Genomic DNA, 20,185 nt, shown 5'->3' on the forward strand with positions numbered 1-20,185 from the left:
GTATGGTAGTCAATTCAAGGCAAGGACAAACCATAGGTCACTGAGGTATTTCCAGAGTACTCCTACTCCTAGACAAAGAAGGTGGCTGGAGTTTGTGCAAGGTTATGATTTTGGTATTGAAAACTGCTAGACTTTGAAGCTTTAACAGTAGGATACCTAGGAATAATTCTTGCCTCGGATCCGGGAGACACCTCCCAGGCTCCTGGAATCTCGGACCTCCAAACAAACACATTAAGACAGCCATGCAGTTTTGAGAAAAATATTTCCTTGGAAGTATGCAACATTAACTTAATACTGGGACCATTCAGATTTATACACTTTTTGTGTCTATTACATGGACATGACTGTGAGCACAGTAAGACATCAATGATAGTCTATCATTTTATCCCAGGACAGAATACATCAATCAAAATCGCTTCTGTTACAAGAATTTATTTTCTCTCCTGGTGAGCAGACTTTAGACTACACTTAAAAATCTATATCGACCGGCATTCCCATTCGAATAAGAATCTAGATTGGAACACGAAGCACTCATTTAGAAATTCATGCAGGGCCAGTTGAGCTCCCAAACAATGATTAAGAAAACCAGGAACAGTTTACATAATATACAACTCACTAAGCATGTAAGCAAGCTACTCAACAAGCTACCAACACAATGCTGGCTTTGTCGTGATTTAAGGGTGATTGTCCGTTCCAAAGAAACAAGGGGTGAAAGATTTCAAGACTGACCATCAATCTATGACTGGATACAATCCACAGAGCATTACAGACCTCCCCTTACCAGTTGGAAGCACGCTTCAACTGAATATTGTCTGTGAGATGGTCCTCATCCTGAAAGTGTACTCGTGTTCCCTTCTATTCCCAACATGTATCAGAATTTTTGCTCCAATTCTAGAAGATTGTTACCTGTATTGGTCATAATATACAGGGTGCTGTGTCACAAAGACCCCTTCTGAGCTTCCAAATCACTCAATTCTAAGCGCCAAATCTCTAATTTTGAAAGCTTCTCAGCCTGCTCTGCATTTATAGACTCTTTACTTGTCAAAGACACCTCAATTGATTCAGTTAAACGAATCTGGCACAGGAGACCTTTAAAATGTCAGTGTCAACCATTTGGTTTGCCTACTCTAAAACTCTTTGACAAGCAAAACAATTCTCACCTTTTTTCTGAGAGCTCGTATTCGTTTTTCTACATCAACCTTCTCTGAAGTGCTTCCTTTTTCAAAGCCATTATCAGAAGTGATGCTAGACACAGATAGTGAGCTTATTTGCTGTGCTACAGCATCTATATCCTCACTTCCTCCCAGCTGCAATTCTGGATTGCTACATTCAGGTGAGTTCGGACTATGAACTTCTCCATCAGCTAGTGATGCTGCAGCTGCTGCCTATAAAATTCAATGCACCCAAAACCATTAGAAAAGAAAAATTGTAGGAATATTTTATTTGCACTGCTTAACAGAAACGACTACAAACTAAGCACTTAAAGCCTTTATGGTAGTTGTGAGCTCTCTAAATCTTCTTCTCATGTTCTAAAACTCAAAAAGGTTGACCCATTCACTGGCCCGTTTCCTTTCTTTTGAATATAAGGTGGAGGGGAAGAGTTCAGGGGCATAAGGCTTAGCTAGTATAGTTTAAGGATGGAAGGTTTGAGGGACCAGGGGTAATTAAGTCCCAACTACGGTGTTTGGTGAGCCTGAATGAATTCTCAAGAAGGTTGGACTTAAATTTGAGCTTCAATAAGAGTGGACATCAGTCCACAGTGCTCATGCCATATGGCACAACAAAGAGAGTGAAGAGGTGCCCAAGGGTGATAAATCGGAACAACTTTGTAACTTTTGCAATAATGGAATGACGAACCTGCCCACTTCTAACTTCTTTACCATCAGTGGTTTAATGTTTAATTACAGAGCTGAAAAAAATCTCAAACAAAAGACCCGTGTTATATATGGCAGGGTGGGGCTGATGATAATTATCAAAACGAAGAAACAGTAGAATTGTTTAGCTGAGGCAGCAGATAATGGGGACCCTAGGAAGCGGGTCTGATCCAGGATCCAGACCAGCAAGGAGGAGCTAAGCTTGCTCTGACTTGTGCATTGAAAACTAAACCCCTGTGCTCCTTATATAGGCTCGATCCCCATGCAACTAAAAATAGCAAAGACCCTAATTCGAACCCTAATCCATCCGTGCCCTTGCAACTCAACCCGAACATCGCTTGCCTAGCCCCAAGCCTCCCTAGGCTTCCTGAGCTAGTCCTATGCACCTAAAGCACACTTCAAATACGGTCCATGCACATGACATACTCCCCCCTCCTCTAAGAACTCACTCCTGAATTCATAAGAAAGTCTGGAAACTCTCTTTGGAGGTCAGTCAATGTCTCCCATGTAGAATCCTGCTCGACACGATTTCTAACTTGACGTTCACGAAATCCAAGAATACTTTCAAGATCATGGGGTACAAAGATCAAATCTTTAACCTCTATAAGTTCTTGGGGGGTTATCATCTGATCCTTAGCGCCCAGTACTTCCTTTAGTCTACCAGCATGGAGAATTGGATGAACTCTTACAATTCCAATTACTTGTCCAATTCTTCTTTTAATCCGAAATGGACCACAATATCTTGGGGGATAACTTCTTAACCTTACCAAAACTTAGGCTCTTGGATTCCTTGGGAACTTGTAAACATACCATCATTCCTTCCGAAAAATCTCTCGGAGAACGATGTCTATAAGAATAAAAGCTGTCCCAATCTTCAACAGTTCTACGAGACTCCTTGGCAAACTACAACATTTCTTGCATATCTTGCAAGAATGATCTGGCAACATCATTTGAATCCTATCATGACCGGTGACTTATCTATACATAAGCATAAAAGGATTGAAACCTGCACTTGAATGCTTTGCATTATGATAAGCAAATTCAATCATGGGTATCTAGACATTCTTCCCACGAAGACTATCTCTTGGAAACATATGGCCAAAGCATATCTTCCAAATTTTGGTTGACTACTTCCGTCTAGCCATTTGACTGTGCATGTTCAGAGGAACTCAAAACTAAGAGCAGTATCTAGCTTGTCAAAGACAAGTGTCCGGAATTCACTTGTAAACTTAGAATCCCTATCACTAACTATGTCAACCGGCAACCCATACAGACGAAATAATTGATCAACAAACTATTGAGCCAATTGACTTGTTGTTTGGTGGAGTAGGTAAGAATCTAGCCATCTTTGTTAAACGTCTAATGTAACCCATATGGCATCATGATTCTTGCGTGTTCTTGACAAACCCATGATAAAACCCATGGAAATGCTTTTCCAATTATTACCAAGAATTTCCAATGGATGTAATAAACCCACACTCTGAAGCCATTCAACTTTGGTGACTTGACAAATTCGGCAACCTACAACATGGTTTTGAATAAATTTCCACATCTTCAGCCTATAGAAAGTATGCTTCACCAGATACAATGTCCGACGTTCCCTTGGGGAGAGGGCTTTTGATCCGGGGAGTGGCTTCCTTTATATGGAATAGACTTCTTTTATTATGGATGATAGCAGCATATTTTCCCTTATTGTAAAGTCCTTTTCAAGTGCCTTTGCAGGGGGGAGTTCCTCTTCACACTAGTGGGCCTCCCCAAGTTCAGTGATCATCGCATCATTCTGGTCTCCACTAGGTGCATCACGACACTCTCGGAGAATCTTGGATCTAAGGTCCGACACATCAAGTACACAAATCTTTTCATTTTGGAACAATAATCCATTCATCCACTGACCTCTTGACGTATGTATCCTAGGAGCCACAATCCGTGACTCTTGGTCAACCATGGAGCTCCCATCCTGGACCTTCTGTCAATAAGGACTATCAATCGCACAAAGCCCTTTCAAGGATTGAAATAGGTCAGAGAATATCTCAATAAATGACAAAGCATTTACCATCTTAATTCGACTAAGGACATCTGCTACACTATTCAAGGAACCCTTCTGATACCGGATCTCAAAATCAAAATCTTACTTTAACTCTATCCATCTATAGCCTTTCTCCCCCACAATTCCGTCCCATCACACACACATACTTGATTGACTAATGATCAATCAATACAACAAATTTAGAACCATACAGAGAGTGTCTCCAAACCTTAAGAGCAAAAACCACCCCGCAAAGTTTCTTTTCTACAACATTGAGAGTCATCAGTCTCAAAAGCAACCATTCTACTCTCTTGGAACAATGCATCCCCAATCGCATAATCACTGGCATTGGCCTCCAAAACATAAGGCTGGGTAGGATCACGCAGCACTTGACACAAACTTTCAATGTGTCAAAAGCCTTGTTCAACTCTTCATTCCAAGTGATAGGTTGATTAGATCGACGACCACGACTTTTCGATATGTTGGTCAGAGGGTAAGTGATTTTAGAATAATCACGTATTAATTTTGTTAGAAAGACGGTAAATCCCACGAAAAAACGAAGTTGTTTCACAGTCCGAGGTATCAACCAATCCAAGACCTTTTGAATACGATCTAGATCAATGCTCACACTTTGAGAAATCTTGTGTCCTAAATAAATGATCTCCTTCATAAAGAAGTCACATTTACTCATCTTGGCATACAACTAATTCTGTCTTAGTAAACTAGGACAATCCGAAGATGACTTGGGTAGTCCTCTAATGTCTTGCTGTAAACCAAACACGATAACAAACTTGCCCAAATAAATCTTGAAACAAGTCATTCATCATTTGTGAAAGGTTGTGGGAGCATTGGTCAAACTAAAAGGCAATACCAAAAACTCGTAATGATCATACCTAGTCTGAAAGGTTGTCCTTTCTATTTGCGGATCTGGTGTTAACCAATATGCAAATCAATCTTCGTGAAATAAGTCGCACTTGCCAATCTATCGATCAAGTGGAGGATAACTATTTTTAATTGTCAAAAGGACAAGGGCATCCCAAGGTGATTTACTTGGGCATATGTAGCCCATCTTCAGGTAATCTTGGCATTGTGTAGCTAACTCGTCCTCCTCTAGCTGGCTCATCCTATATGGTGGAATACTAATAGGTTGAGCGTCAGGAACTAAGTCAATGTGATGGTCTACTGCCCTTTCTAGAGGTAAATCTTCCAGCAAGAGGGCTGGAAATACATCGGAAAAATCATTCAACGTCTTGGTGTTCCCACACGCTTAAATCTTGTCAATTACATAAACAACAAATGAGGAAAGCAAAATCAAAACACATTGATACACATCATAAGAAAAAGTTTCCAACCTACATCATCACACTGGATAGATATCTGGGTGCCTTAATACAAAACAGAAAGAGAATGAGACTCTCAACCAATCTGTGACATTGTGGGCTTTAAACCACTCAGTACCCAGTAACAAGTCTACATGATCCAAGCACAAAACTGCTTCCCGGCCGAAAGTTGCACCTCATAGGTGTGATCGCTAGGCATCGTGGTCAGCCCCAACTTCTGCACAAGTTTTTAATTCACAAAATTGTGAGAGCTGCCCAAATCAAAGAGAATGTGGACTTGTTGATCCCTCACCTCTCCGTAAGCTTGGAAAAGTTAATGAGGGCCAAACAATTTATTATTAAAAGTGCAATTACAAGATGGAGGGCATGTAATAACATTAACAGAAATACCTGTCAAAGAAGCTTGATAAGCAGTCTTAGGCTTCCCTCCTAGAGCTGGTTTCAATTTAGGGGCTTCACCTTGCGGGGAACCTTTCTTGCTTGGATAATAGGACTTGGTGTAACCGCATTCCTCGCAAATGAAACAACGTCCCTCCCTGAGACACAAGTGTGCAAATAAGGTCTCTACTACCCTTTATCGAAGTCAATTTCTTCTTGGAAAAGTTGTCATGAGACTTGTCCTCCTTGGTGCATGAAGCTAGCTGGAAGAACTTATGTTTGTTTTTGCCAACTGTATCTGAAGTGGCTAGCTGCTTTGTTGAGGCCATTGTGTCATCATAAATGTGCACATAGTTGATGGCGTCTTGCAAAGTCATTGTCTTGTTTTTTTTTTCTGCAGTTGATATGAGTCAAGTAATCCATCAAAACAAAAAACCCCAACAAAGTAATGGGATCCAATTTTGTTGCCCATGTCTGCACGTCGCAGAATGTCTATAGGTAGGTCTCAAAGGTGAGATTTTGCTTCGTCATACCTATTGCTTTGAACTTGCCGATGATATCACAATCTTTTCTTTCTTCAAGAACTCTTCCCGAAAAGTCTCTTCAAAATCTGCCCAAGCGGTGGGTTTGGGCTCCAACTCCTTCCAAAGAAGAACCATAGAAACAACGAAGATGGATGCAGGCTAGCTCACCACCCAACCATGACATCCCACGAGAAAAGACTCGAGAACTGGGACGTCCCCTGCGAGCCACAAGCTAAGTTGTTGGCATTTCCACGGGTGGTTCCATCCTGGCTCGCGTGCCCCTCCAGCATGAGCAACCTCACGGAGCAGCCCGGATCTTCTTCCAAGAATGGTACAAACTAGAGCGCAAGTTTGTGCTCTTCTCACAGGGACCTCAGATATGTCACAACGCTTGCGTGCAAAAAGACCCCTGAAGTCAACTTACAAGGCGAAGCACTACTTCAACTTCAAATTTCCCAGCTTCAGGATAGCATCTCCGACTTGGTCCAGAAAGTCCAACAACTCCAAGATTCTCGCATTACCACACATACAGAGGATGACGTGACGCCACCGGACGACTATGTGGACTCATTCCCACCTGAGGTAGAAAACATTGAACTCCGTGCCCTCTACCGCTTACTCCAAGCTTCCAAAACTAAAAGAGTTGACATTAAACTTCCGGAAGCCTACACTGGTCAACGAAATCACCGAACAGTTGACTAATGGCTCGCAAAACTGTGCATGTACTTTGATATTGTTGACCTCACTGAAGGCAAAAAGATTGCCTTGGCAACCTCCCTCCTCAAGGATACAGCTTTCCTATGGTGGCAACGACGCTTAAAGGACGGCAAAAGTGTGTTAACTTGGGAACGTTTTGAACACATGCTCCGTAAGCAGTTCATACCTGCCAATGCGGACTTCCAAGCACGTTCAAAACTCAGACAGTTGGAGCAAACAAGCTCCCTGTTTTCCTACATCTCTCAGTTCACCACATTGGTGCTGGAGATTGATGGTTTAACTGATGATGATTGCCTTCATGCTTTCATCTCAGGCCTAAACCCCTCGTTACGCATTGATGTCCTCAAAGCAAACATCACCACCACAGCTGGCAATGTTGCTTACGTAGAGCGCATTACAGTTCCAAAACACAGGGAAGCAAAGTGCTAATAGAACACAAAACTCTACTATGGCCAAAGGTGCTCACTCTCAAGATAACCCCAAGTTTAGAAAAAACGCGGGTAATCAAGGTCAACGACAATCTCAAGATCCCCACAAGTCTCAGAAATCGTATGCTGGATCCCAACAACAGCACTCCTCCAAGGATTGTGCCTCTTCTTCTTCACAAAGTCATCACCGTCATCCCCAACATAAAGGTGCAGCCACTGACAAGAAGAACAATGCACAAAAGGACTTTGTACCATCTGTACAGGCGACCATAGATGGTTCGATTGTCCCAAGCGACCAAAGCAAAATTCCAATATGGAACCTAGCACTTCCCAAACAGAAGATGCTTCCCCAGCACAAGACAAGAAAGGCAAAGCTGTTCGAATGGCAAATACCATCCACATGAGCCTTGCCAGCAACCCCGAACCTTCCCTGGCCACTCAAGTACTTTATGTCCAAGGATCAATTCGTGGAACAACGATCACTATCCTCATCGACAATGGCTGCTCTCATAAATTCCTAGCTAGTTCTATGGTCGACAAACTTTGGTTGACCACCCGTCCTAATCCCATGGACTATCAGATTGAACTCGCAAATGAAACTACCTTCTTGTGCAACACCAGGATCAAAAACTTGTCTTTTCGCATCCAACATTGTACGAACAAGTTGAACTTCAACATCATGCCTCTTTCTCGATACGATGTCATACTTGGACAACAGTGGCTCTACGACTATGATCCATCAATCAGTTTTTGCAGCCATACTATCCAATTTGTCCACCAGGGAAAACTTATTGAGCTAACTGGTTCTAGGGACTCTCCTTCAACCCCAGTTGCCTCTGCCCTATAAGTAAAGAAGTGGGTTCGTAAACGTCAAGTAAAGACTTCACTTCTGTTGGTTACGGCAGTAGAGGAGACACTAACAAAGGATCCTCCACCTTTTTTCCAATATTTTTCCACAGGAATTACCAAAGCAGTTACCACCTCGACGACCAGTGGATCACCCAATCGAACTTATTCCCGCAGTAATCCACCGTCGAAACCTCCTTATCAGGTTTCTTACACTCAAAATGAAGAAATCTAGAGACAGGTGACCGAACTACTTGACAAAGGTCACATTCGACCCAGTCGCAGCCCTTTCGGATCTCCTGTACTACTTGTGGAAAAAAAGAATAAGTCAATGCGCCTCTACATCGACTACCGATCCCTCAACAAGCTCACTATCAAAAACAAGTATCCATTGCCTCGCATCGATGACCTCTTCGATCAACTTCTACACACAACACAATTCTCAAATATTGATCTTCGTTCAGGTTATCATCAAATTCGCATACGAGAAGGCGATGAGTACAAGACAGTTTTTCGAACAAAGTATGGACACTATGAATGTTTGGTCATGCCTTTTGGGTTAAACAATGCCCCGGCCACATTCATGACACTAATGAACGACATCTTCAGGCCTTTCCTCGATAAGTTCGTCATCGTTTACCTCGATGACATCCTCGTTTTCAGCAGATCCCTACATGAGCATAAACAACATCTTCACCAAGTTTTTGAAGTTCTTCGCGCAAATTCTCTCTACATCAACGTTGAGAAGAGTGAGTTCTTCAAGACCCAACTCGAATATTTGGGACATGTTATTTCAGCTCAAGGCATCTTTGTGGATCCCAAGAAGGTCGAGGTAATCCGAAACTGGCCTACTCCTAAGAATGTTCATGATGTCCGCTCTTTTCTCGGATTGACAAACTTCTACCATACAAAGGTCTATCAGTTTTTCGAAATCGCAGCTCCTATGTCCGAATTATTGAAAAGTACAGCAGTTTTTCAGTGGCTTCCCGAAACAGAGTATAGTTTCCAACAACTCAAGCAAGCACTCACTACCACACCAGTTATGGCTTTTGCTGACCCAAACCTTCCATTTGAGGTCATGACCGACACTTCCGACATCGCTACAGGAGCAGTCTTGATGCAAGAAGACAGAGTTATTGCTTTTGACAGCCATAAACATTCCGATATCCAAACCTGATACCCTGTTTATGATAAGGAGTTTCTTGCCGTTGTACATGCTTATCGCTCTTGGAAACATTATCTCATGGGAGCCGACTCGGTTGTCATCCTGCTTCAACATATATCCACTTGCTTGATACTATTTCTTTTTGTTTTTCAATAGTATGCTTATTAAGAAATGAAATGTTTTCCTACTGTTCAGTTACAGACAATGGGGACTAGGTCTAGCATTTGAGGGTGGACCCCCTTGCTTGGGGTTATGGGCATTAGTGACCTACAAGAGTGATGGCCTCTCTTTGAGAGGGACATCTAGAAACTACATCCCCTCCCTTGGGACCAATCAAATGCACAGATTGCATACCGACCTAGGAACCATTCAAGAGAATGATCCCTGAGCTTTGGGTGTGGGCCTGGCAGCATGCCAAGAGTAATGGAGATACAAGATAAGACGACAAACAAATGAGCTCAGTATGGCTCAATTATGACCTTAGAGTACGTCAATAGATAGTCTAAGCTGTTAGGAACCCGTGGGTGCGATCAGAATTGAATTCTGACAACTTTGGAATTTTAGGGTTTTTGGGAGTGACACGTGGCAGCCTGCCACATGGAATCTGAGCTGGCACGTCAGTCCACCTGTCCCACACATGTGGCAGCATGCATGGCAAGTGGCAGGACATGCAGGCCAAGTGTTTAGCCCCAAATCTGGTAGATTTGGGGCAGGTTGTGGGCTGTCCTCTTTGGGACTGCAGCCCACAAAAAATCTGGGACAAGTGTCCACCTTCCACTCTAGGCCTTGGGGGGGGGCTGAGCCTATAAAAGAAGGCCTCTCCCCTTCATTCCTCACATGAAAAATTCGTCACTTTTCTTCTCTCTCCTTTTGGATGATGCAACAGAACCTCTCCAGCTCCTTGGGTGCAGCCAGCTTCTCCTCAGGCCATTCTCTCACCTCAGCAACACTTTCTCTCTCTACAACAGCACATTCTCTCTCTACAGTTCCAGCCCCTCCTCTCCAGAATTCTGCCACCTCTCAGCTCTTCTGGAACAGCAGCAGCATCCTCTCTCCTTCTCCTAGCCTGGAGCAGCCACAGCCCCTTTCTCTCTCCTGCTGCAGTCTTTCTCTCTCTACTGCAAAATTTCTCTCTCTACTGTTCCAGCCCATTTCCCTTGCAGAAATCTGCCTTTCTGTGCACCTCTGGAACAGCAGCAGCTCCTCTCTTACATCCCCTCCCTTGGGATCAGCATTGGCACTCTCTCTCTACAGCTATCACTTCATAAAAGCTTTCTCTCTCTAGCCTACAGGCTGTTTTTCTAAGCTGTTCTCATTCCAGCCCCATTTCCACACTCTCCTCACCCAAGGTAGCTTCAGAGGCATCAAGGACTTCATCTACAAAAGGGTCAAGTCACGAAGGGAGCTTGTATTGTCAAGTTTATCTCATTTACAGCACTATTTCATGTTGTTTCTACTATCTTTCTAGAAACTAGTGCTTGTCTCTAATGTTGGATGTAAGTGGTGATTGTTGCAGGCTTCTTCCTTGTGGATTGGGCAAGCCAAGAGTTGAAACTTGAGCTCGGAGTCCTTTTTGTTGTCTACCTTGCACATATGCTCTTGGGTCTTGTATCTAGGTCCTAGGTTTTCACTGAGTTCATCAGTTTGGAAGGTGCATTGCACCTTGGTCTTGTATCTCCATTTTCAAGAATAAAGTGAGCCTGGATAAGGGGGGGGGGCCGTCTTGGCCCCTCAATCATATTGCATTTTCCAATGATGTCACTTTGTGTTTAAGATGTATAAGTCTTAATTCCAGCTTAATTGCAAACTCTTAAGTTCAAGTATATGTGTTTGGCAACTCGCAATCATCTCATTCAAATGCCTCTGCAAAATCCGTTCTCTGAATTGATAGAAAGCACCGAGTAGTTTACATCGGTGGTCAAGACAGACCATCACTCTCTAAAGTATATCTTTACTCAGCCAGTCATGAACGCTCGACAAGCACGCTGGGTTGAGTTTCTGGCCAACTTTCACATGACCATTGAGTACATTCCAAGACTACGCAATGTAGTTGCAAATGCTCTCAGTAGGTTAACTCTAGCATCAGCTATGGTAATCTCTACGTTATCTGTGGATGTTCCGAATTCATTCAAAGGGAAGTATTTCAATGATAAAGACTTCGGCACACCAATACAAGTTCTTTTAAAAGATCAACCTTCGGCTTCCGAACTGAAGATTTTCTCATCCTATTCTTATACGGACGACCTTCTGTATTATCAAGATCGCGTCTGTGTACCACATGACAAGGATGTTCGACGTCTTTTGTTAAAAGAGCATCATGTAATTCCTTATGCTCCCATCCAGGCATCAACAAGACTTATAGGTTACTCAGTGCAACATACTACTGGCCTTAGATGAAAAGCGACGTCATCAAAATGGTTACATCTTGCTTATCTTGTCAACAAATGAAAGCAAGCCGACGACTTTCAGCTCTAGTTCCAACTGAAAGGTGGGAAAGTATTTCCATGGATTTCATTACAACACTACCACGATCCTCCCGAGGTAACACTCGGATTATGGTAATTGTTGATCGACTATCCAAAATGGCACACTTTGTTGCTTGCAAAAGAAGTGCACAGGCTCCGGACATCGCCAAACTCTTCATATAACACATCTTCCGACACCATGAATTGCTCAAGAATATCGTATCCGACAGAGATCCTAAGTTTACCAGTCACTTTTGGATTTCACTGTTCGAATCTTTGGGTACAACTCTACTGTTTAGTTCAGCCTATCACCCAGAATCAGATGGCCAGACTGAAAGAGTCAACCAAGTTCTAGAAGAAATGCTTCGACATTATATTCAGTCACGCCTAGCAGCTTGGGAAGAGTATCTACCACTCCTTGAGTTTGCTTATAATAACTCTTTCCATAGTGCCATCAGCATGACTCCATTCCAAGCAGCTTATGGACACACTCCGATTGTACCAACGAATTTTGTACTTCAACATCGAGTGGCCCTAGCTGATCAACTGGTTCAAGAAATGCAAGACATTCTACTCCCAGGGATCATATGTGAAAAGCGTAAGAGCATTATCAACGATCTGCCAACAAACATAGACGTCAACTGGAATTCGACACTGGTGACATGGTGCTATTATTTGTAGCCCCACATCGCTATAAGACGGTTAAGTCTGTGTTTCCTAAGTTGCGACCAAGATATTATGGACCTTTCCGGATCGTCAAAAAAAATTCACCTTTAAGTTACAAATTGGAATTACCACCATCATGGGGTAAAATCCATCCGACATTTCATATTTCTTGGCTAAAGACGTACATTCCAGGCGATGAAGCAATTCCTCCTGCAGGTGATTATGTCCCAGAAATCGAAGACGATTATGTTCTCCTTATTCCTGAGCGTATTCTGGACCATCGACAGCGAGAGACTCGACATCGACTTGGCAATCTGATGAATGACTTACAACATTACCCTGACATTTTACAACAGTATTTTCAGAATTTACCGTGATATTTTCTACATCAGTTCATTATCTCCACCAGGGTCTTATTTGAGTGGGAGGGGATGTCACGATCTGTGACGTATTCCTTTCTCTATATCTTCGACTTATGGATGGTTTGATGAATGGACACTTGTGGAAGGGTATGCCCTTTCGACGAGACACTTCCTATGAGGCACAACCCTTCACAAGAGACATTCTATTGAAGAGACACTCCCATTGTAATGTACCCTCTCATCAAGGGTCACACCCTTCACAAGGGGTACACACCTCTTCATGCACATACACTTTGGAGTACACACCTTTTCATGTGTGACTCTTCACTCTCTACATAAGAGAGGCCCAACTTTATGGACGACACACTACAGACACTCAAGCAATACAAATATTCCTTGTTCTCTGCTATTTCAGTCTCCTTTCTGTTCCTTAGCACATTTCTAAATATAGTAAATCTAGGATTTCTTACAACACGAACACATTGGATTCTAGAAAAACGGGACAAAACGTGTGTTTTTGATTGGGGTGAAACAAAGGTTTCGTTGAGAGAGTTTCCTCTTATTTCGAAACGTTTCGTCTATTTCGCCTTTCAAGGTTTCAAACAGGACGAAACGGGTTTTCATGTAATTATGGCTGGAATCCAGCCAGGAAGAGTGAGAAGATGCACTAGAAAAAAGCCTGGCGCTGAGAATAGCGACACTCAGAGTGAGAGAAGTGGCAAATCGCAAGAGAGCTGCAGTGAAACATTTTGTATGTTTCGCATTTCAAGGTTTTGAACAAGACGAAACGCGTTTTCATGTGACTATGGCTGGAATTCAGCCGGGGAAAGTGAGAAGATGAAGCCTTGTGCTGAGAATAAGCGGGTAATTCGACGCTCAGAGTGAGAGAAGTGGCAAATCGCGGGAGATTTGCAGCAAGAACACTTGCGAAATCTGAGAGAAGGGTATCCGGTACTGGAAGCGTGAAAGAGTTGGAGCAGAGCTGCGAAGGAGTAGATGGTGCGCTGAAGATGTTGGGAAAGGTCACCTCCCCATCTGTAAGTCCCCAAATGAGGAGAGCGTGGGGGAGGGAGGAGATCTAGGGCAGGATATAACCAGAAAATAAAGGAGAAGTGGCTACCACATGGACAGCAGCAAGGCTGCCATGTGGGCAGCACATAAGGAGATCCACCCGGAGCCTCAAAGGTTGCATCAAGGGAGCAAATGTGCAGGAAAGATGCAGGGCAATGTGCCTTGGATCTGGCCTGGCAAGAAGCAACTAAGGAGCAGCAAGAAGGCGCAAAAGTGGAGATGGAAAGGGAGCCCTGGCAGATGGCGCAATTAGGGCAGACCTTGGCCTGGCAGAAGGCAGATGTGCAGGGCACACAAAAGTCCAGGTGGTGGAGCAAAGGGAGGGGCTGCAAGAGGGCAGCACCCTGCCCTTTATAGGGGGCAAGCAGGCTGGTCGGCCAGCACACTGCCCCATAAAGGCAGCCCACAGCCCCATATATGGGAAGCTGGTAGGGTCGGTTGGGACAGGCTGAGTCCCTTGGGGACATATAAAAGGAAGCCATTCAGCTTCATTCACTCATCCAGCAGCCAGCAGATTTTGGGAGCAGCAGGAGCAGCAGGAGACACACTCTCAGGCCTACATCCAGGAGGCAGAGAAGTCCCATTGGTGCTGCTGACTGAGGCTCATCTAGGGCTGGAGCCTAGGCTGTCTTCTAGGGCAGCAAAGTATTGAGGTCTTTGGACAAAGAGTCTACATACCCTCAAGGTGGAGCACGCGGGCTCAGTGATCTAGAGATATCTGGCAAATAGTACAAGTACCTTGTGGTAAGATCAGAGGCCACATCGTGGTGGGACTCTGGATCTATCTTTTGTATTGTGTCCATAGCTTTGGACAGAAATATATTGTTTTGGTGGTTTCTATATCTGGCTGGATCATTGTCTATTTACTAGTCTGCACATCTATTTGAAGCACATGAGGTTAAGAAGCTTGTGATTCCACACACCACACACTGTGTCAGCTCCTGGGCTAGTCTATCAGTCTTCCGTTGTGCGTAGTACGTACCCTCTGCAGGTTGATTTCTAACAGAAGAACCCTTCCTGGAATCCCTTTCTATTATGCCCAATGAAGATAGGCTGTGCGGGAGTTCTGGACAAGGGAGGATGGGGGTTTTAAGGCTGCCGGCCTAGGCTTTTAGCTCCAGAAAAGCCTCCAAAAGCTTAAAAAACGAAATTTGTTTTTTGGAAATATGCTTTTTTGTCCAAAAGCTTCTGGTGTTTTGGAAAGCATAGTTTTCCAAAAGAGCTCTCTCTCTCTCCTTTACCCATCCAAAACTAAAACAGAGGCTACTACTTTTAGCAATTAAAGCTCCGAAAAGCAATTTCCGAAAAAGAAAAACCCTAAAAGCATGGCCAGCCAATTGCGCTACACCCTGACTCTTCTCCCTGATGCACCATCCATGCAGGTCTCCTAGCCTGACCAGGTCCTTGCCAATCAATTCTACTCTTCAGAACTCAACTCCTATCACTCCTATTCAGGGAAATTTTCGCATCTGGGATTCATCTTCCCAACTTGATGTAATGCTTGACTAAACCATGTTGCACCAGATCATACCACTTGCACATATATTCAAGAGGTGAAAGAAATGCCAACCACCACATGCCTAAATTCCTCCCAAGTTGTCATTGAAGGTCTTCCTGAAGTTGATTCCTCTACTACATCATGAGGACACAGACACATACTTATGGTCACATGGCCACACCCAAAATACTAGAACTAGATCTAACAATAATGTATATGGGATAAGACGACAGGGTTGCCACGTGGGAAGCTCTCTTGAAATCATAGTTGCATATGAATTGCGTTTCATACAAGTATGAAACTCGTATGAAACGTTTACACGTTTCATACAGCCCCAATTATTGATAGACAGTACTAGGAGGATTCAAGATCTTTGGATTCCATTTGTGGTTTGACCTTTTTACCTTCATGATCCATGGAGGTCTTGGGAAGATCATTGATGACTCTAGTTTTTTTTATGATCAGTATTCAGTATGTATGATCATTCAATATGTATGTGTGATGATGATCATTGAGTACTCTAGTATGTATGATCATTGATGACTCTATCTTTTGTATGACCAGGACTCAGTATGTATGGTGCTCATACTTGATATGTATGTTTTTTGTATCATGTCTGCACAATGGAGTCACTTACAATCTTTATTAGCACATTTTTGTATATGGCATGATGCATACCCTAGGTATAAATGCACATATTTTCACATTCCGAATGAAACCCGTTTCATTCATTTTTTGAAACCCGTTTGAAACCTCCCGTTTCAGAAACTCCTGGCAACTATGCTTGAAATGCCTTATTAAACTACTAAGTGTACAGAAAAATACTGAAGAGTTTACTCATGTATCTCTAGACCTCCCTGCTGCTGGATGTGTAGCCCAAACTGAGGCACAAAAAGACCTGGAGACCCCCACAAATGGTCAACCAGATCTTGCAGACTGGCCCGACCAGTCTGCTGACCTGTACTTGTCCCAAATGCCCCACCTGACTGCCATGTAGCAGTTGCACACTGTTTCGACCTTTTCTGACTCTGTTTTGACCTGCTGCACTGTCCCAACTGTCAGGTCTACTGCCGACCTGCCTGCAGGTCCTGTAAGACCTGCCCTTATGCAAACTTTGCTGCTGGCCATGGGCATTGTAACTGCCATATCTGTAGACCTTTCTGCCCACCATCTAGGGCATAGCAGCTGCCTAGTGCTCCCCTCTAGCAACAGCATGTTCTTGGTGCCCATGTGGCAGCCCTCCCTTTTCTCTTAGATCTGCCCATATGGCAGCCTCTCTCAGATTCCTTTCTTTCCGCTAGTACACATCCCCAGTGCAGCGGGATCTGAACACAGTGTGAGAGAGCACACTCACACACACAAACTGCTCACAAAGAGAGAAAAGGACAAGAGAATGCAAGAGATCTCAGGCCAAAACCCCACAGCCTGCTGGGGAAAACCTCTACTGAAGAAGACTGCTCAACAGGCTCCAAACTGAGATGGAAAATGAGGGAGGAGGGGGGGGCCTATATATAGCCCTAGCCCCCCCCTGGTCGGTTGGTCTTGGTAGGGCCAACCAGCGCGCCTAGGTGGACCAACCCACCTGCTGTAGGGTCGACCCCCTCCTGCTGTCCATAGAGGCTGCTACACAGCCCTATAAAGGGGCTGACCCCCCCTGCCCATAGGCCGATTCAGTCTGTCCAGGAGGCCGACCTGGCAGGACCACAAGGGCCGACCCAACAGCCTGGTACAAGGCCTCCTAGGGGCTAGGCAGATGATTCTCAGTTTGGGATGCTAGGGCAATGGATAAATTACTAGGCTTCAGCCTATATAAGGAGCCCAGGGGTTCAGTTCTTAGTGTGCACGTCAGAGCAAGCTTAGCTCTTCCTTGCTAGTCTAGATCCTCGATCGTGTTGCGGACGTGCACCAGCTTTCTAGCGTAGCCCCGATCCCCAGCGCAGTCCGGCACCTCTTGGTGGTATGAGGCGCCAGGATGGTTGTGGACTGGTTGGATGCATGTTTGTGCTAGCGGCCCAGCCCGTGGCTCGGGGGGTGCTCGGACTCTACTGGTCCTAGAACTGTGAGCATCATGGTTGGGTGGTGAGAATGCATGTGCCTCTCTTTGTGATTCTATGATCAGTTGTTGTGTTTGTGTGCAGGTCCGGATTTCTAGGAGTGATCGTGGTCGTGTCACTCGTCTAGGTCACTATATAGAAAACCAAACTTTAGATCCATCTGGTAGATGGGCCAATTATAATGGGCAGCCAATGCAATCGCTGTCCAAATAGTCTCCATGAGCTGTTGGTGCAAAGGTCTCATCCTACTTGAGGCCCTGAGTCTGTGAATACTCTTTGGCCATCAATCGTGCTTTCTCTTGCCAAATCCCACATGCAATTCTTCTCAATGACAGCCATCTCAATCTCCATTGCTTCCCGCTACCTAGGGACATCCTTCACTTCTTTTAAGGTCTCTAGCTCAATGAATCATCTCCATTAGTGCATAGTTCACTGTTGGAACCTTCTGTACTGGCACTCTACCACCTTGTCTTATTGGGAGTATGTGATGTCGTCAAGTGATGTTGGATGTTGATCTTCATGCAATATTCATTGATCATTTTATGTGCATTCTCCTCCCCCTTGGTCTGTTTTGAAAGTTCTAGTCCTTGGTCTATTCTTGGCCTTGCAAGGATCTAAGGGATGGACATGATTAGTTTGTTGCTAATCAGGTCCATCCCATTTCTCTCAGTTCATTTGGTAACTTGACCAGTTTAAGTTTTGCTTTAGTCATTATTTAAGGCTTTCTAATGTGCTCCTCATGTGTTGTTAGGGTCAAGTTGGGTCAATTTTTTGTCCTCTTGTGAAGATCCTAAATGCTTTGGTCTTTTTTCTAAGTCTCCATGATCTAAGTGCATAACATAGCACTCCAAAATATCCTTGTAGGCTTGAATCCTGATTGAAAGTCGATCTACCTTGCGATCCCAAAACTGCTTCCCAGCTAAAGTTGTACCTCGTAGGTGTAATCACTAGGTGTCGTAGTCAACTGTAATTTCTACACAACTTTGTGGTGCATTTCTGTTACCCATGCTCAGCTTTCAATGTGGAATAATCCTGTATGGATCGTTTTCTAAAATCTAGACCACTTTCTTCGGCTGCATTTAGAAGCCACTAATTCCACTTTGTGGAGGGTGGAGTTTGTCCTCAAGTTTGAAGCCCCATGCTGTAGAGCATGTATCATTGGGATTTCAATGGAGTTGAGTCGAGGTGGTAGTCATTTGCATGTTTCAGATGCTAGGTTTCAAGCTAAGAGAGATTTTTAAGCCAATTTCCTCCTCCTCCAAGAGATGGTAAAATAAGTTCAGCAAGCTCCAATGCACAAGAACTTAAGGAAAGCATGAACAAGAGCTCAAACGAAGTCTCCTGTTGGACGTCCTTAAGTTTGCATTATCAAAACTGTAATCCACCTGAATGCATCTTTAACGGCAAATTTTTTTGTATGTCATCTATTTTGATCCTTAAACCTCTACGATCAAATCCCAATCGCATCAGTCAGGAAAAACTTACCGTCCTAGCGATTATTCTCTGCTACTTTTAGACGAGACTGCATGAAGATACAGAGAGACAAAACACCTAAAGTAATAGAAAAGAAGCTACACTAATGTTCAAAGCACGGGAAATGATGAGTAGTCCGTGAACGACGTGATGAAGAGAGGACTACCTGATGCTTCTTCTCCTTCCTCCTCTGGTTTTTCTTGGCAGCCTTTGTTTTTGACTTCTGTGGCGCATCGCCTACCGGATCGTAGCCCGGTGGCACTTGGGGCATTCCTTTTCTGAACTGCATTAAAAAAAACTCTAAAGGTGGTCGGAACAACAAGGTTCGGATCATCGAATACCTCTCCGGGTCGCAAAAAGCCACGAATGTTTCAAAAAGCTAAGGGACGTCTTAAAACGATGAGAGGGAAGTGAACCGGCGGGGATCGAGCGATCCTATGTCAAAGCGAAAGGCTCCCTCTTCATACCGAAATGTCGACCCTCTAAGTGTCGAGAGTCCATTTTTTGTTTTCACCGAGCTCGATGAGAGCTGAGAAAACGAAAGGGGGGAGGAAATTGGAGAAGGGAAGGAGGGAGAAACGTACGAGGGAGCCCTTGGACTGGTAGAGGGCGACTTCATCCTGAGGGGTGTAGCCAGCGCGGATACGGATGGGCTTACGCATGGTGCCATCGGGGCGACGAGTGGGAGCGAGCAGGCGTTCACCATCTTTGAGGGGACGATCTGCAGATGCAGTATCATCATCAGACGGAGAAGCAGGAGCACGACAAGGGATCGCTTCCATGACCATCTACCTCTCTCCCTATCTACTTCTACTTCTACTACTTCCTGCCTTTCGTCATCCGCGGATAAAACTCGTTCAATAGCTTTTTTTTTGTTTTATGCCTTTCACATGCTCCACCCCCATCGCCTTCCCCATGTCGCCCTCCCTCCGGCAACCTCTCCGGGTGCGCACGCGTTCACCATCTTTTTTTTACTTGGCCAGCACTAGAACGTTTTTTCAAATTCTGAAATCCTGTGCTTCCACATGGCACAATATACACCCTTAGATTTAAATTCTGAAAGCCCAAAAGCTTTGCTTTGAAAGCTTTTGAAAAGCCATCTGCGTAAAAAGCCAAGCTTTGAAAGCCAAGTAAAAAGCCAACTGCACCTTTAAATATAAGTGAAACATACATAAATACGAGTACTGCCTCTCCTATCGATCAGAATATCTCTCTGTAGAGGTAATTGATTTTTTGCTACAGTTTTTAGGTCACATATCGGTGACATAAATGCACAACAATCACCCTGGCATATCACG

At 44.1% G+C, this 20,185-nt stretch overlaps 1 protein-coding gene across 2 annotated transcripts; it reads right to left on the reverse strand.

Annotated features, from left to right (window-relative positions):
• Positions 1-557: 557 nt before the first annotated feature.
• PYM (partner of Y14-MAGO) lies at positions 558-19,719 on the reverse strand. 2 transcript variants are annotated; one of them, XM_087386254.1, is made up of 4 exons: positions 19,472-19,719; positions 19,054-19,170; positions 1,161-1,385; positions 558-906 (listed from the first exon to the last, which is right to left on the reverse strand). In XM_087386254.1, the coding sequence occupies exons 1-4, from the start codon at positions 19,673-19,675 to the stop codon at positions 892-894; spliced, it is 561 nt and encodes a 186-aa protein (XP_087242380.1). In that variant the 5' UTR covers positions 19,676-19,719; the 3' UTR covers positions 558-891. The 2 variants fall into 2 exon arrangements, with proteins under 2 accessions (XP_087242380.1, XP_087242379.1); XM_087386253.1 differs by having other exon boundaries at positions 558-1,075.
• Between the last annotated feature and the right edge of the window lie 466 nt (positions 19,720-20,185).

This window comes from Dipteris shenzhenensis, chromosome 15, assembly GCF_047967505.1.
Source record: "Dipteris shenzhenensis isolate YYH24624 ecotype China chromosome 15, Dip_SZ_1.0, whole genome shotgun sequence".
In the NCBI taxonomy this organism is placed as follows: domain Eukaryota; kingdom Viridiplantae; phylum Streptophyta; class Polypodiopsida; order Gleicheniales; family Dipteridaceae; genus Dipteris; species Dipteris shenzhenensis.

What these genes read in the sequence shown, in the direction of transcription:
- PYM (XM_087386253.1), bottom strand. Translation starts at nt 19,675, where the DNA reads ATGGTCATGGAAGCGATCCCTTGTCGTGCTCCTGCTTCTCCGTCTGAT. An exon ending in ACCAGTCCAAGGGCTCCCTC is followed by an intron (nt 19,171 to 19,471) that starts GTACGTTTCTCC and finishes TTTTTAATGCAG; the next exon opens with TTCAGAAAAGGAATGCCCCA. An exon ending in GGAAGGAGAAGAAGCATCAG is followed by an intron (nt 1,386 to 19,053) that starts GTAGTCCTCTCT and finishes TGAATTTTATAG; the next exon opens with GCAGCAGCTGCAGCATCACT.